Below are 13,952 nucleotides of genomic sequence, written 5' to 3' on the forward strand. Positions count from 1 at the left end.
CAAAGTAGTGTCAGGGAAAGCAGCAGTTGAGGGGCATGCAGTTTACCCCACACCCCTTGTCACTTGCTCCCCATCGCCTTCCCCCTTCTACCACTTGTCCCCATCTTGTGCCTGCCCTCTTTGTAGCTGGTTGCTCTGTCTCTGCTGGGGACCTGGAGCACCCAGCTGAACCAGGCAGTAGCAGCAGCTCTAGCTTGAGGCTCCAGCCCGTCAGGGTCAGGGCTGAAGCCATGGCAGCACCCCCACTGTTCTGTATGTCCCTCTCCTGTGCTCTTCCTGCTCTGTACATCCCTTTCCCTGTGCTTTCCCTGCACTGCATGCTCCTTCCCTGCACCCCTTCCCTGTGCTACTCTCACTCAGCACTCCACTTCCCCATGTTCTGTGCATCCCTTCCCCCATGCCCTTTCCCTGCATTCCCCTCGAATCACACACCCCTTTCCCCGTGTTTCTCAATTCCACTGTACACCCTTTCCGCTGCACTCCCCACTGCACTGCATACCCACCCCTTCCCTGTACTCCCCTCACTCCATGCTCCCCTATCTCCTGCACCACACTACCCTCCCCCTGTATGTGTATCCCTTCTCCCCGTTTCCCACTCTCTCCCACACATCTCCTACATGCTACAAGAGCTACCTTGGCCCTGTCCAGAGCAACAGGAGCTGCTTGCTTGGCCTGTACTCAGTTCTAAGATGCGAGGGTTTTTTCTTCCCCCAGTCCTAGTTTCAGGGGGAAAAGTCATATTCTAGTAATACAGTATTTGGGTTAAAAATTGAATTATTCAGATATTCCATTTAATTTCTAATGCATAAAATTCTGTACATAGTAAAAACTGAAAATCTAAATAAGTATATGTATGGAACACCACACCAAACACGGACCACCCAGTGCTCTTCCTGCGTTTGACATTCATTAAAAACCCTGAAAAAGCAACAGCAGTTCTTCCTTCTACCTTTTCTCGGTGGTAAAATGCCTTAAAAGTATTTTCTTTTCTTCTAGATGGACAAAGCATTCTCATTATAATTGATCTTTTACAGTAGCTTTTACATTGCCATTGCCAGGTGGATAATTTTTCTAATGCCAAGCAGATGCACAATGCACTGTCAAGAATTCTCTTGCTGGCTGCTTTAATTACTGTTGCTTTTAACTGAGGGGAGAGGCAGGGAATATTATGCTCTAACCGTCTAGATAGCTACCCAAAATATCTGAAGTTTTAGACATGGGAGGAAAAATGACTAGCTTAAAAATGAAATCTCTAAAAAGCACTTACCTTGCCTGGTTTAGTTATAGTGATGGAAAAAGCTGTTTCGGAGTCATTTTTGCGTCAAATTTTTTTCTTTCCATTCCTTTTTTTTTAACTGAAGTTTTACCATTTGTATAAATTACTTTGTTACAGTTCTTTATGCATGTAAACTTTTAAAATGTTTTTCTTTTACCCATATGGCCTATTTTTAGTCCTGGCCTATAATGTTTGCTAGTGAAATGGTTTATATTATTCACTTGTGTTCTCAATAAAATTATCCTAAGAAGGGAGGAGAGAGATGTAATCACTTTTTGACCACAGGAGATATTCTACTGGTGTGGTCCCCACACCTTAAAGAGACATCAAGTCCCACTTCTCCAAACATTTTTAGTTTAATATCCTCCAGGTAACCACTCAGGGGTTAGAAAAGACATTAGAGACGTATATAAGATGCATTAAAAGATTATTGAGATCACGAAGTCAAATATTCAAAAGTTAAGAAATGCTGAAATTAAGGTTGCCTTAGGTCAGTCCATTGTACGTATACAGCTTGTGATACAGTCTGCAATGACTTATCACGTGGTGTTCCTTCCACATTCTGTACACAAGATGGACTACACTCACTGAATGAGCAACTATTTTCATTGTTCAGTATGTGGGTGCCAGCAGTAGTAGGTTGTCATCCCGCTCTGTGGACCATCACAAGTCAGGGGTGAGCTTTGTGGCTAAGAGCTGACCACAGGTGAGCATCGAGACTCTGGAACTATACATCCCATTCCTCCCCAGATGACCATCAAGGGAAAGTCCCTGGGGATAGTCAAGCACTTCCCCTGCCTCAATAGCCACCTCTCTCAAAGAGTGAACTTTGAGAAGATACAGCCCAGACTCTGATGCACAAGTGCCTCCTTTGGGAAATTGCTTTGGTGTCTCTGTATTGATTGTCTTCTGCAGAAAGATACTACCAAGGTCTAGGTCTACAGTGCAGTTGTCATCCCCACTCCCCTGTATATATGTGAAACATGGGTGACCTACCACTGTCATCTCAAGAACCTGGAGAGGTATCACTGATGATGCCTCCAGAAAATCTTCCACATCAGATGGAAAGATCGCTGCACAAATGCTAGCATCATTGCTGAAGCCAGTATTGTCAGCATTGAGTCTGTGTTCCTCAAGCACCAACTTGGCTGGACCGGTCATTGTGTGCAGATGTCTAACTTAGCTCCCAAACCAAATGCTGTGCTCCCAACTTAGTAATAGACTGAGATTTTGCAGTACCCAGAGGAAAACTCTGCAAGGACACGTTGAAGGCATACCTCAAGAAAAAAGATGCTGACATCAAGACTTGGGAGGAGCTGGCTGCTGACTGACTCCAGTGGCACTGGAACCTCAACCAAGTGGCAGCCCATTTCAAGGTAAAGCGTCTTGCCCTTGAAGCAGAGAAGAGAGAGCGGAGGAAGGAAAAGGAGAGGAATCCCAGTCTACAGCCTGCTCTTTCCTGTGGAGAGGCCTGCAACTTTTGTGGGCAGATATGTGACCCAAGGCTTGGACTCTCAAGCCACTTAACGACCCGTCAATGAACTGTGATAGAGATCATCCTCAAATCAAGGGCTTGCTGACAACTAGGATCTGAGGGCAGTGTGCTCTCTTTGGGAACATGCAGGCCCCTTTGCCAGGCCTGTCTGCCCTCTACCAGCTCCTCATTTTAGTCTCCAAGTTGCCAAGCCAGTTTGCCTGGCTTCTTCTCCAGTTGGTCTGTCTTCCCCAGCCCTCCTCAACTTGTTCCTAGTTTCTCTTAATAGTGACTTAGCTCAAGCAGTCAAATTTCTTCCTTCCTCCTCTTTTATTCCACTGAAAGAATATCATGTCACATCATAACATTTAGAATTTGTCCTCACCACCGAGACCACAGGGCTTACCTCCAAGCGTGGTGGGTTTCCTGAGACGGGCATCAGGACAGGGGCAGTTTCCTGTCAGTACAGTTCCTTCGGGATTCAGCTGTACCTGACTCCTTGTGATGGTTGTGTATCAGCTGATGCAGAATCGTCTTCAAATTCACTTCCGTGGAACCAAAGGGAATTCCTCTCTCCCTCTTCCCTGCCCTGCCCAGCCTTCTGCACTCTAGTACAGCCCGAGACTTTGTTGGGAGGCTTCTGGATAGTCCGGACATGGGAGGAGAGATCGCAGTCAATGGAAGCTGAGCCTCTCTTGCACATAGAAGAGACTCCCCTCTGTGCATCCTTGGTTAGGCAGCAAGGTATGGGCTTGGCCACTGGATCTATACAATGGCTCTGTTTTCAGATTGCCTGGGGTTTTTTGACTTTGTTATTTAGTTTTAAACTGTTGCATGAAGTGTCTTGGAAAGGAGACGCTGCTGACAGCGGTAATGTTTTCATGTTTGGATTGTTCTGTATGGCAGGTTTCCACCCCAGAGTTTGCCTTGTAAATCTGACAAATCTTCATGTTCTAGGGGAGGCAGAGATACCAGGTTTGGGGATAAAGGAGTGACTGATTTGAATCCCAAAGTAATCAAGTCATCAGCTGTCTTTGTTTTACTAACAGCAGCCAAGTTGTGAGGCATAATTAGGTTAATGGTTCCTGGCTCCAGCTGTGTGTCTCACTCTGCAGAACAAAGGCAGCTCAACTGAGATTTTATAATACAGTATACTCCTCCCTTCCACCCCCTAGCTCCCACTTCTGTTGCATTAAGGAAGGTTACTTCAATGGGCTTGAGTTTTAATGATTGAGATACAAATGGACATTGATGCCCTTCAGAGCTGGACACACACAGTTCCCCTTGCCTGGGTTGTATGCGTGCAGAACAGGAGCGCGTACAGTGAGGGGATATTTGAATTGCTCACTCATGCCAGCAGACCTGTGGTGTGTGCTCTGGGAATCGGACTCTGAGGTTCCCGTGGCAATTTTCACAGGACAGCACGTAGGCTCCGGGACTTCCCTCCCCGTTCCTCTGCAGCGAGCTGTGCTCCGTTTGCCTGCATGTTCCTGCCATCTTCTCTACATCAAGCAATATAGTTTGCAAAGTGCTTTAGGTGCCCTTGTCATGAAAGGAAGTATAGAAATGTGGAATTGTCTGGATCAGTGGTGTACCGACTGGGCACTTAGGGCAAAACTCTGTGTCTACTGGGACCTACTGGACTGAAAGATAAATGAGGCAGGGCAGAGCCCTGAACTGGTACCTGATGGGGCAGTGAAACATGATGGGACCCAGCCTGGCCTGGCTAGTGTGGTGTATGTGGAGGCAGAGCCTTGGGGAAGTATAGCAGGGAGGGACCAATGGGGCACTCGGGCCTGAGGTCCTGGAGTCTACGATGGGGTGATGCCCAAAGAACCTGGGGTGAGTGAGTAGCTTTCCATCACCAGCATTTTGGATGTCTACATTGGCCTCTGCCCAGGGTTACCAGCTCTTGCAATTTTACCCCGGTATTTTGTGCTTTCTTAAAGCCTCGGTTCCTATAGTCACATAATTCCATGAGGATCTGTTTCCGTGGTTTAAAAGAAAAGTGCATTTCTACGCTCATGGTTGCAGAGAAAGATTTGATAAGTAAATCCCCAGGGCTCCACATCCGGAGGCACACGAAGAGAAACCCAAATGCATTTGTTTAAAGAAAAGAATCTCCTGCCTTTGGAGCTGCCTCATGATACAGGGGGTTGGCAGCACAGCCATCCTGTTGCCTTGTTGCCTGCAGCTTTGAAAGGGGAGGGGAGCTGTAGCATGCTGTTGTCTCCTCACGGGCCTGTAGCGATGGATGTGAGCCGAATTACCCTGACTTTGACCCTAAATGAAACAGGGTTAAAGTTGGAGCAGTTTTGTTGCCCTTGTAACAACTGCAAAATTGTGCAGTCGTTAGAGTTGCATTGTAACTGCTTGTACCTGTATCCTGTGGCAGCAGTGCATTGTCGTGTCTCTGTATGCTGTGTGTGAGTTGGGAGGATGCACATTTCCTAATTTATCAATAGCAGTAAAATCACAAGCAGACACTGAGTGTGAGCACACTTGCCAAGCTGGTTTCCTGGTTGGTTGCCTATTTTCCCTCTTGTAAACCTGTAAGCACTTGGACCAGACTGGGATGGGACCACATCTAGCCTTTCTATAAGAGATGCCTTCTGTTAGCCGCCCGTCATTGAGCTAAATGCAGAAATCCCTGGAAAAAAATGGTATAGCTTGTATTGGAAGTTAAATTAGATACCATCCTGGCGTTTTAAAGTCAATGTACAGATGTTCCAACTGAAATGAAAAAAACCTCTGGTTCTTCTGGTTTGGGGTGGCCAACCTACAGCCCATGTGCCACAAGTGACATGGAAGACATGTATATGGCAAGTGGCAGACTGGAGGGGACAGGCAGTCAACACAGCAGCAGATAGGGCAGGGAGCAGAAACTGGAACAGCAAATCATAAAATCATAGAAAGTTAGGATTGAAAGGGGCTTTGGGAGGTGATTTAATCCAACCCCCTGCTCAAAGCAAGACCTAATATCTAATATAAGCTTCCCTTAGTGCAACTTGAGACCATTGCTCCTTGTTCTTTTATGTGCCACCACTGAGAACAGTTTAGTTCAAGGATTGGCACGTGTGCCAGTGCATGGCATGTGAGGGAGGCCATTTTCGTTGGCACCCACAGCTGACCCGGACTCCGGGCAGCTTCTGCCAGCAGCTGCCCAGAGCCTGGGCTAGCTGCAATCAGGAGGGTGCAGCCCCAGCACCAGTTCTGTAGCTGCGTCAGCTGTGCATGCATCTCCAGTTGCATGGTCAGGAAGGGACCTGGGGCAGCACGGCCTTAGATTCTCTCTCACCATCTGTCCAGTGGCGCGTGCACAACTGCCACAGAGCCAGTGCTGGGGCTGGGGAGCCTAGCACAGCTGTTTGCAGCCTCCCAGCTGCCTGCTACAGCTGCCCAGAGCAGGGAGAAAGCAGAGCAGCAAATTGTGTAGAGGCAGGGAACAGAAAGCAGAGCATATAGTATGGCAGGTGAAGAGGGTGGAAGTGACACTTGGGAAGAGTGTGGAGCTAATTTGTGGCAAAAAACTAGATCTCCGCTGCTCTAGTCCATCCACTTACCCCAAGGTAAGATTGTTTCCTGTGTGGTTCCTATGTGCGTTTTCTAACATTTGAAGTTGTGTTATCTCCTGTAAGTCTTAAAAAATCAGGAATCTGTTGCAAAAGACACCCATTGTAAGCCCGTTTCCATCAAATATGGCTGCTGTCTTCTTACAGTGTTTGGCAGAAAAATTAGCTGGATATAATCCAAGTTTCTGAATTTTCAGAAAATTTTACTTTAAGATGTGCTGATTGGGTGGGTGCTAGAAATTTTTAAACTGTTGATTGAACAATGTTTACTAGACAAACTGAATTAATCACCTGCCCAAAATGCCAGTTGAAGTTTATTGATAATGTTTATTAACTTGTCCTAATTGAGGTTGTTTCTTGATTGCAGCAGAAGTAATGACATGAATGTTTTTGAAAACTATGGTTTAAACTTGGGCTGTGTAAAGGAGAGAATGCAGTAGGTTCTTATTAAAATTGGTCAAATTGCCGCTTTGGTTTATGCGCTATTGCTTTCCATTCCAGGTGATCAGCTTCTTCAGCTCCCGGTTAGAGCAAGCTGGAGCTGAGTTGTCAGTGGAGCGAGTTCTGGAAATCATCAAACAAGGAGCTGTCGCGTTGCCCAAAGATAGGCTAAGGGTAAGTGATGGGAAAGGCTCCGTCGATTAAAATGGAGTGTTCTGATCCATCACACACACGCCCTTTATTTAATATGTCAAAATGTTGTCTTTCCATTACATTCAGGTCTTAAGGCACTGCCTTATGGACCATAATACAGATGCATTTTAAATTAAAACACCTCATTAATTTGGCACAAAAGGCTGTGTGCAAAAGGTAGGGTTTTCCTTAATTATATTTTTTTGATTTGTTACCGAATTTTGGAGCCTAGTTTCTCTAGAACAAAAATCTAGAGTGGGGCTTTCCTCATTATGCCTCCAAGAGTCAATTTTTCCCCTCTCGTCACAGTGTTAAAACTGTCAGGCCCTTATCTTTTCTTATCTTGGCTATAGCACCCTCATTCTCTGACCTTCCAGACAACTAGTCTGTTGCAAACACTGTTAGGATCACTTTCCTGGCTTCTCATTCTGGAGCAGAAACAAAAATGGTGTAGTGAAAATGAATCCAGAACTTCAGAAGCCCAGTCCTTATCCGACCACTGATTTCCTGTACCACTCTGGGCAAGCCATTTAAAATCATCCCTACATTCCTGTTCACCCTCTGTACAATAGGGATAACAGTTCATCCCTGCCTTTCAGGGGTGTTGTGAAGATAAAATCCATTAAGTGGGGTGCAGTTCTCAGGTACCACTGTAATGAGGGCCTTAGGAGTATCTCGATAGGTAAACGGGACTCACATTTTTGTAGTAGTTAGTTTCTTCCAGCTTCCCCTTCTCTACTATGTCAGATGCTCACCGTAATAGTTAACCTGTAAGGCTCTTCACAACCCAACCCATTCCTTGCCCTCCATTTTGACATGTTGTTCCTCCCACTGTGGTTCCACCACCAATGCTGCTTCTCTCACCCGTTTGTCTGCTTCTTGCTATATCACTGTTGTATTTACTTTCTGACACGGGAACTTCTTCCCCAGTGGGCATGTCTATACATGCTATTCATTTACATTAGGCTTACTGCACAATAAAGCCCTCTGCCAGATGGGGCTTCCTGGCCCAGCAGGAGGTTCACTGGGAGCTGTTTCAGGTGTCGGGCAGCTGCTGGTAAGCCTCCTGCCAGGTGAGGGCTTGCTGGCAGCTGCCCTGCTTGGGTTCCCAGCCTGGCTACTGCCAGAGCAGTTCTGCGCAGTGTGGATCTGGCTGCTCTGGAGTATGGATGGCAGTGGCTGTGAACCGCAGGGGCTGGACAGGTAGAGGCCGCGCAGAACTGCTCTGGGGGTGTAGGTTGGGGACTGGATTACCAGTCTCCGCCCATCCTCCGAAGCAGCCAGCTTCATGCTGGGATCCGGGACAGGGGGCAGAGAGCTCCCCAGTTCCAGCACTGATCAGCTCCTGAGGAGAGCCAGGAACTGAGCAGCACCAGGTTTGGGGACAGAGGTTCCTTATCTCCCATGGCCCCCTGCTACCTAGGTTGACTCCCAAATATGCTCACAGTTAGCATCTACACGAGCGTTACTGTGCAGTAACTGCTGTGCAGTTAATCTAATACCTGTATTTACAGGTATTAGCTAACTGTGCAGTACTCTTCTTTACTGCTCAGTAGATGTCCTGAACATGTAGACAGTGATGCTTTCCTGTACAGTAGATTAATCTACTGTGCAGTAAAGTGTCTTGCGTAGACTGCCCAGTGTCAGTAAAGGCACTGCATTATTTTCCTTCTGATTCCTCTATAAGACCCACTTCCATTAATACCTCCAGGAAATTTTCAGGCGATAGATAGGACATGGGCAGGGTCTGGGTAGACGCTGATGACTACTGATATTTAAGTGCTCTCTGAGAAGAGGTAGGTGCGCATGGAGCCAAGCTGTGTAAGCATGTATTTTTATTATACTTTTCTCTGTCTTCCCTCCCTGACTTGTTGCAGCCACATGTGTCTTATCTAGACAAGAGTGTAAATTTTTTGGGGCAGGAAGCTTTCGTAGCCTGGATTGTTCAGTGTCCCAATCCTGAATGGGCCTCTAAGGTGGTATTGTAATAGCATAAATTCATAGAATCATGGAAAAGTGGTCTGGAAATGACCTTCAGAGGTCATCTAGTCCAACCCCCTGTCTGTCCAAAGCATCATATATAAATCCATGGTCTCTTCTCTCAGCAAAACTACACAGTCAACCCTGACACAAAACCCAAAATATTATACCCTAACCTGCCACAAATATGTGGGGGACCATGGCACCCTGTTGCTGCAAAGATTGTTAATATATACTGGAGAGATCCCAGGAAGAGGGCCACATGCTCACTACAGAGGAAGGCAAAAACCCCAACAGTCTGTACTAATCTGACCATGGAGTAAAATTCTTTCCAGACCCCAAATATGGCAATTGGTCTTATCCTGAGCGTAGGGGCAAGACTGTCTAGCCAAAAAACTTTGGGTTTAAGTTAAAGGAGTTCCTCACTTTAAGTGCCCAGGCTACTAGATCATGGCCTCCCTAGCTGGGGGTTTGAGCTGTACTGTGATCTTGTGACAGTGTCACGGTGACCTGTGTACAAAGACAACAAAGAAGGAAATATCTTTTGAATTACTGCTGTTCTATGTGTTGAACTGTCAGAGAAAGCACTCTTGTACAGATAATGGAAGGCTTCAGCTAGCTGAATATTCTTGTCATTTTAGAGTTGGATTCATAAAAACATAGGACTAAAAGGGGCTTCCTGCCTAATCAGGTCAAGTTCCCTGCCATGGCAGGCCCCATATTATATAATCCCTGTCACAAACTATTGAATTCCATTTAAAAGTTAGGTGTTTTCCCCTCACTACTGGAGCTGGAAGGTTGCTTCAAAATGCTGTGGTTGGACATCGTCAGGGATCCTGGTTTTCTCTGTTTAAAAAATCCACAATTCTCTGCTTAAAAAAACCCTAAGATTTGCAGTCTTCCATGTTAAAAATGAAATGCCACTATATATATAGGTATCAGCTGAACACAATGTTTTATTGATATGTTTACAATTTTAAAGCAGTTTGGAGGCCTACCAGTGCCTCAGTTGTTATAGTAAATAAATTCTAAATACCTTTATATTTTGGCATTTGATTTTGTTTTCTATCATGGAATATCAGAGTTCCCCCTGCCCCCTTTGCTCTTCAGGACTCAGGTCCAGCTGCAGCTGTCCCCTCCACTGCTTTGTGGTGCTGAGCAGCCCTGGTATGCCAGTGTCCTGCCCCTGCCCATACCATTGCACCTCACTCCCAACCCACAGCCCCCTGTACCCCAACTCTGCTGGTGCCCCTCCTGACCCACAGCCCCCTTCCCCAGGCCCCAGCTCCCCAGTGTGTGGAGCATGGGGTGTGTGGACATAAGCAACACTGTAGGCAACAGGTTGTGGGTCCTGGGGTGGAGGGGGGGCTTATGCCTCCCAGATTTCTGTACCCACAGCAGAGCACAGGGCTTGCAGCCTGCCTGGAGTGGAACTGAGCAGGAGCTGCCTCTGTGGCTCAGCAGGACCTGGCACAGAAAGGTGGGGTGGGGAGGCTGCCGCCACTGCTGGGAGTGCTGTGTCGCCATGGCTGCTAAGGTGAGGTGCCCACTTCCCACTGCTGCAGTGCAGGGGCACAACTCTGCTTCTGGCAACAGCAGCCACACTGAGCCTCTCCTCCCCACACTGCCCTCCTGCACCAGGTACCACTGGCTGTGCTGCAGAGGCAGCTGCTGCCCAGTGCTGGTCCAGCCAGGCTGCAGCTCTGTGCCCTGCTGTGGGGACAGATATCTGTGGGGGGCACATTCCCCCTCATGCCTCCCTGACACATCACCTATGGGCCCAACCCCTCCCAGTGAGTGTACATAGCAGTGGGGAGCTGCTTTCCTCCCCCACCTGCCCCCGATGAACTGCCCTTGGCTTCATCCCAGTCCCTGGCTGGGCCCTGCAGCTGCACATTCCCACCTGTTCCAGCCCCGACTCTGGACACCACACACTGCTCTGGCTGGGCAGCACCCCCAGCTGCCATCCCTACCCCACTCCCTCCCTTGCCAAGTGGGTTTGGTGGGAGCTGCTACTATCACCTCAGTCTTCCCACAAGTTGTGTTCCACACTGCCCTCCCATATGTCGCCTATGGCTTCCTGCCCTCCCCCCCCACATTTGTCACCGATGCCCTGTCCCCCTGTAGACTTACCTGCAGGGAGCTCTGGGAGCTGTTCTCCCAGCACACTGCTTAGCTGTAATTGCTGGCCACGTGCATCTGTGTGCATGCCCATGCACATAGTGCCCCTGCCTCTGTTGCCCTCCTCCTACTCCTCCCTGCCCCAAGCAGCCCCTTGCAGGCTGGAATTCTGCCAGCCTGCAAGGGGAAACCCACAGTTTCCCATGTTTTTCTCCTTTAAAGGAGCAAATCAACATTTTTCCATGGGAAACAGGAAACCCAGATCCCTAGAAATCATCTTCTACCTTCCAGTTTCTAACATCTAACCTAAATTTATTCACAGGCAATTTATATCAATTGCATGATTAAATAATACATTGATAATTGACAAAGATCTAAGGTTAATTCCTTAGTGTGCCATGTTGTTATGATTTGGGAACCATGCATTGTGAATTGAGGCAGCATGCCAGGTGATTTTGAGGAAAACTTGTTTCAGAGCCAATCTTCTGATAAATACAGCTTTGCACATTTGTCACTTGTACATTTATAATTAACATTCAAACCAATCTTTATTTTTGCTGTGCCTTTCATCAATGAATCAAAACTTCTTTACGGATATTAGGCTGACATTTGAGTTCATGGAATGAACATGCTTGAGAGGCCACATATAATGCATTAGAAAGAAACTTCCCACCGTATAAAGCAAACACATTTTATTTTTGCAAACACCTTTTTAAGTGCTGAGGCAAGGTACTGGAGTATTACAGTTACAGAAAATGAGGCCAGGAAAAGTGTGTCTCTTTCCCAGAGTAACACAAGTTAATGACTCCCTGACACCCAGTCATTTGTTCTACCCAATACCAAATGCTACGTTATATTATTGTCCCTTTGCTGAGCAAAGGTCAGGTTGGAGCAGGTCAGTTGCTTGTCCTGAGCAGAAATCAGTGCTGTAGGCAGGGGTTTTCTTAGGGTAATTTATTTAGAAAAAGAGTGCAGATTCGTTTCCTCTAACAGGGATGGTAACAAACAGCAATCCAAGAGACTCCTTCCTGCTGAGCTCTCCCATCGGGCCTCTGTGCTGTCTGCAAATGCAGACATTTTGTACCGCTCTCTCTCCCTGGGGTGCACCACAAGTCTGACTGTCGCATTTCTCTTTCTGCTTCAGTCCCTGATTTTTTTAACCAAGCCTTGACTTTGTCCCCACACCTCAAAAAAGGATATAGAAGTGCTTGAAAAAGTTTCAGAGAAGAACAACAAAAATGAACAGAGGGCTTTCCATCTAAGGAGAAACATAAATAGGATTTTCATCTTAGAAAAGAGACCCTTGAGCAGGAACGTGGTTGAGAGCAACAAAATATTATATGGTGCTGAAGAAGTAATAGGGATTTATTATTCATAATCTCTCAGAGACAAAAACAAGCGGACATTAAACTAGTAGGCAGTAGGTTTAAAATGAACAAGAGGCAGTTCTTTTTAAACGGTATGCAATTAACTTGTGGAACTCACTGCCCAAGGCATTGCTGAGGCTGGTAGCTCACACCAGTTCAAAAGGGGATGAGACAGTTTCCTGGAGGAAGGTCTGTCAGCAGGTGTTGAACATGGCAGACGGGGTAGAGACTCTGAATCAGAGCTTTGTAAACCTCTGAATGCTGGAAGCTTCAATAGGAGAGGAGCAGGGGGCAGAAGATTTTGGACATGCTCTGTTTGTCCTCCTCCTCGGCATCCATGCTGTGTCACTGTACAGACAGGATACTGGATGAGCCCGTGGTCTGACCTAGAAAATGGAATTTCTAGTGAAATTCCTAATTGAAGATGAGGGGTGCTGCCTAGAAAGGTGAGACTGAACATCTGCCCTCTTTCTGCACAGATGCTGTGCAGCCCAAAGGAACCTCAGTGCATTAGCAGCCAGATGAAGGAGGATAGCTATAATCCATACAGTACCTTTAGTGATGCTCCCCGTGTGATTGCTACATGCTATGATAAGCTCTTTCCATAGTGCTTTCATTCTGAGGACTCAGACACCTGTGACCTCAAACATTCAAATCGTTCTCACCTTTCATTATAACATCAGGTTTAGGAGGAGCAGCAGTGCCAGCCTGATAGACTCTCCCAGCTGCTGCTTAGACATGGCACAGCAAGTAAGGCTGGTGAGCAGGAAGCAGACTGGCACAGAGGCTTGAGGGCTTTTTGTCCCTTGCTGAAGGCAGCTGCACATCCTGGTGGCTCCATTCAGGGCTTTCTTTTTCAATTAAAAAATAAGGAAATTCAAAGGGTAAAATAGCAAGCATTCTGGACTGACCTGGCTTTTGTTGACAAGGTGAATTTTCAGGAGGAATTAGAACTTGAGCATATTGCTGCAGCCATTGTTAAAATATGGATGAATGTAGGCCCAAAATAAAAGCACTTGCAACAGGATCCTGTTCTGCATAATGGTGGTTATCAGTTTCAGAGCCCTGCCTGCCCATTCCTAGCCACTTCCACGTGTGTCTGTCAAGGGCACGTGGCTCTGAAGTCCATCTGAAAATGCCAAATAAAATTTGGCTGGTTAGATATATGTGAAGATTAATTGCCTGAAACTGTTAGGCAAATAAATGCTGAGAAATGGAAGCTCTGTGTCTTATTTTCCTTATTGTTTTGAAGCAAACTGACTCCTGTTCAAGATAAACACAATATAATTAACATTACTTGAAACTAGAAGTTTTTAGCACTGCACTGAGCAAGGCAGGGGAAGTCCAAACTCGAGTAATTAGTCTTTAGAAGACCTCTGCATAAACAGAGAGATAAAGGGCAGGTGCTGAAATCAAGAGTTGGTTATTTCTTCCTTAGCCCATGGGAGGAGATAAATGAAGCTAATATGCCTAAGACTGAGGTGGAAGCCACGGCTCAGAGATAGAGCTGTCTCCTTTGCAGACAAGCA

The 13,952-nt window shown here is 46.6% G+C and overlaps 1 protein-coding gene across 1 annotated transcript in view; it reads left to right on the plus strand.

Annotated features, from left to right (window-relative positions):
- The window catches only part of DYM (dymeclin), a 337,064-nt gene that overhangs the window by 276,487 nt on the left and 46,625 nt on the right, over positions 1-13,952 (plus strand). Inside the window, exon 14 of the mRNA XM_019531678.1 lies at positions 6,824-6,937. Within this exon, the coding sequence (XP_019387223.1) occupies positions 6,824-6,937 (114 nt within the window). The remainder of the gene's footprint in view (positions 1-6,823; positions 6,938-13,952) is intronic.

Source organism: Crocodylus porosus, unplaced genomic scaffold, assembly GCF_001723895.1.
Source record: "Crocodylus porosus isolate Cpor-Errol unplaced genomic scaffold, CroPor_comp1, whole genome shotgun sequence".
Lineage (NCBI taxonomy): Eukaryota > Metazoa > Chordata > Crocodylia > Crocodylidae > Crocodylus > Crocodylus porosus.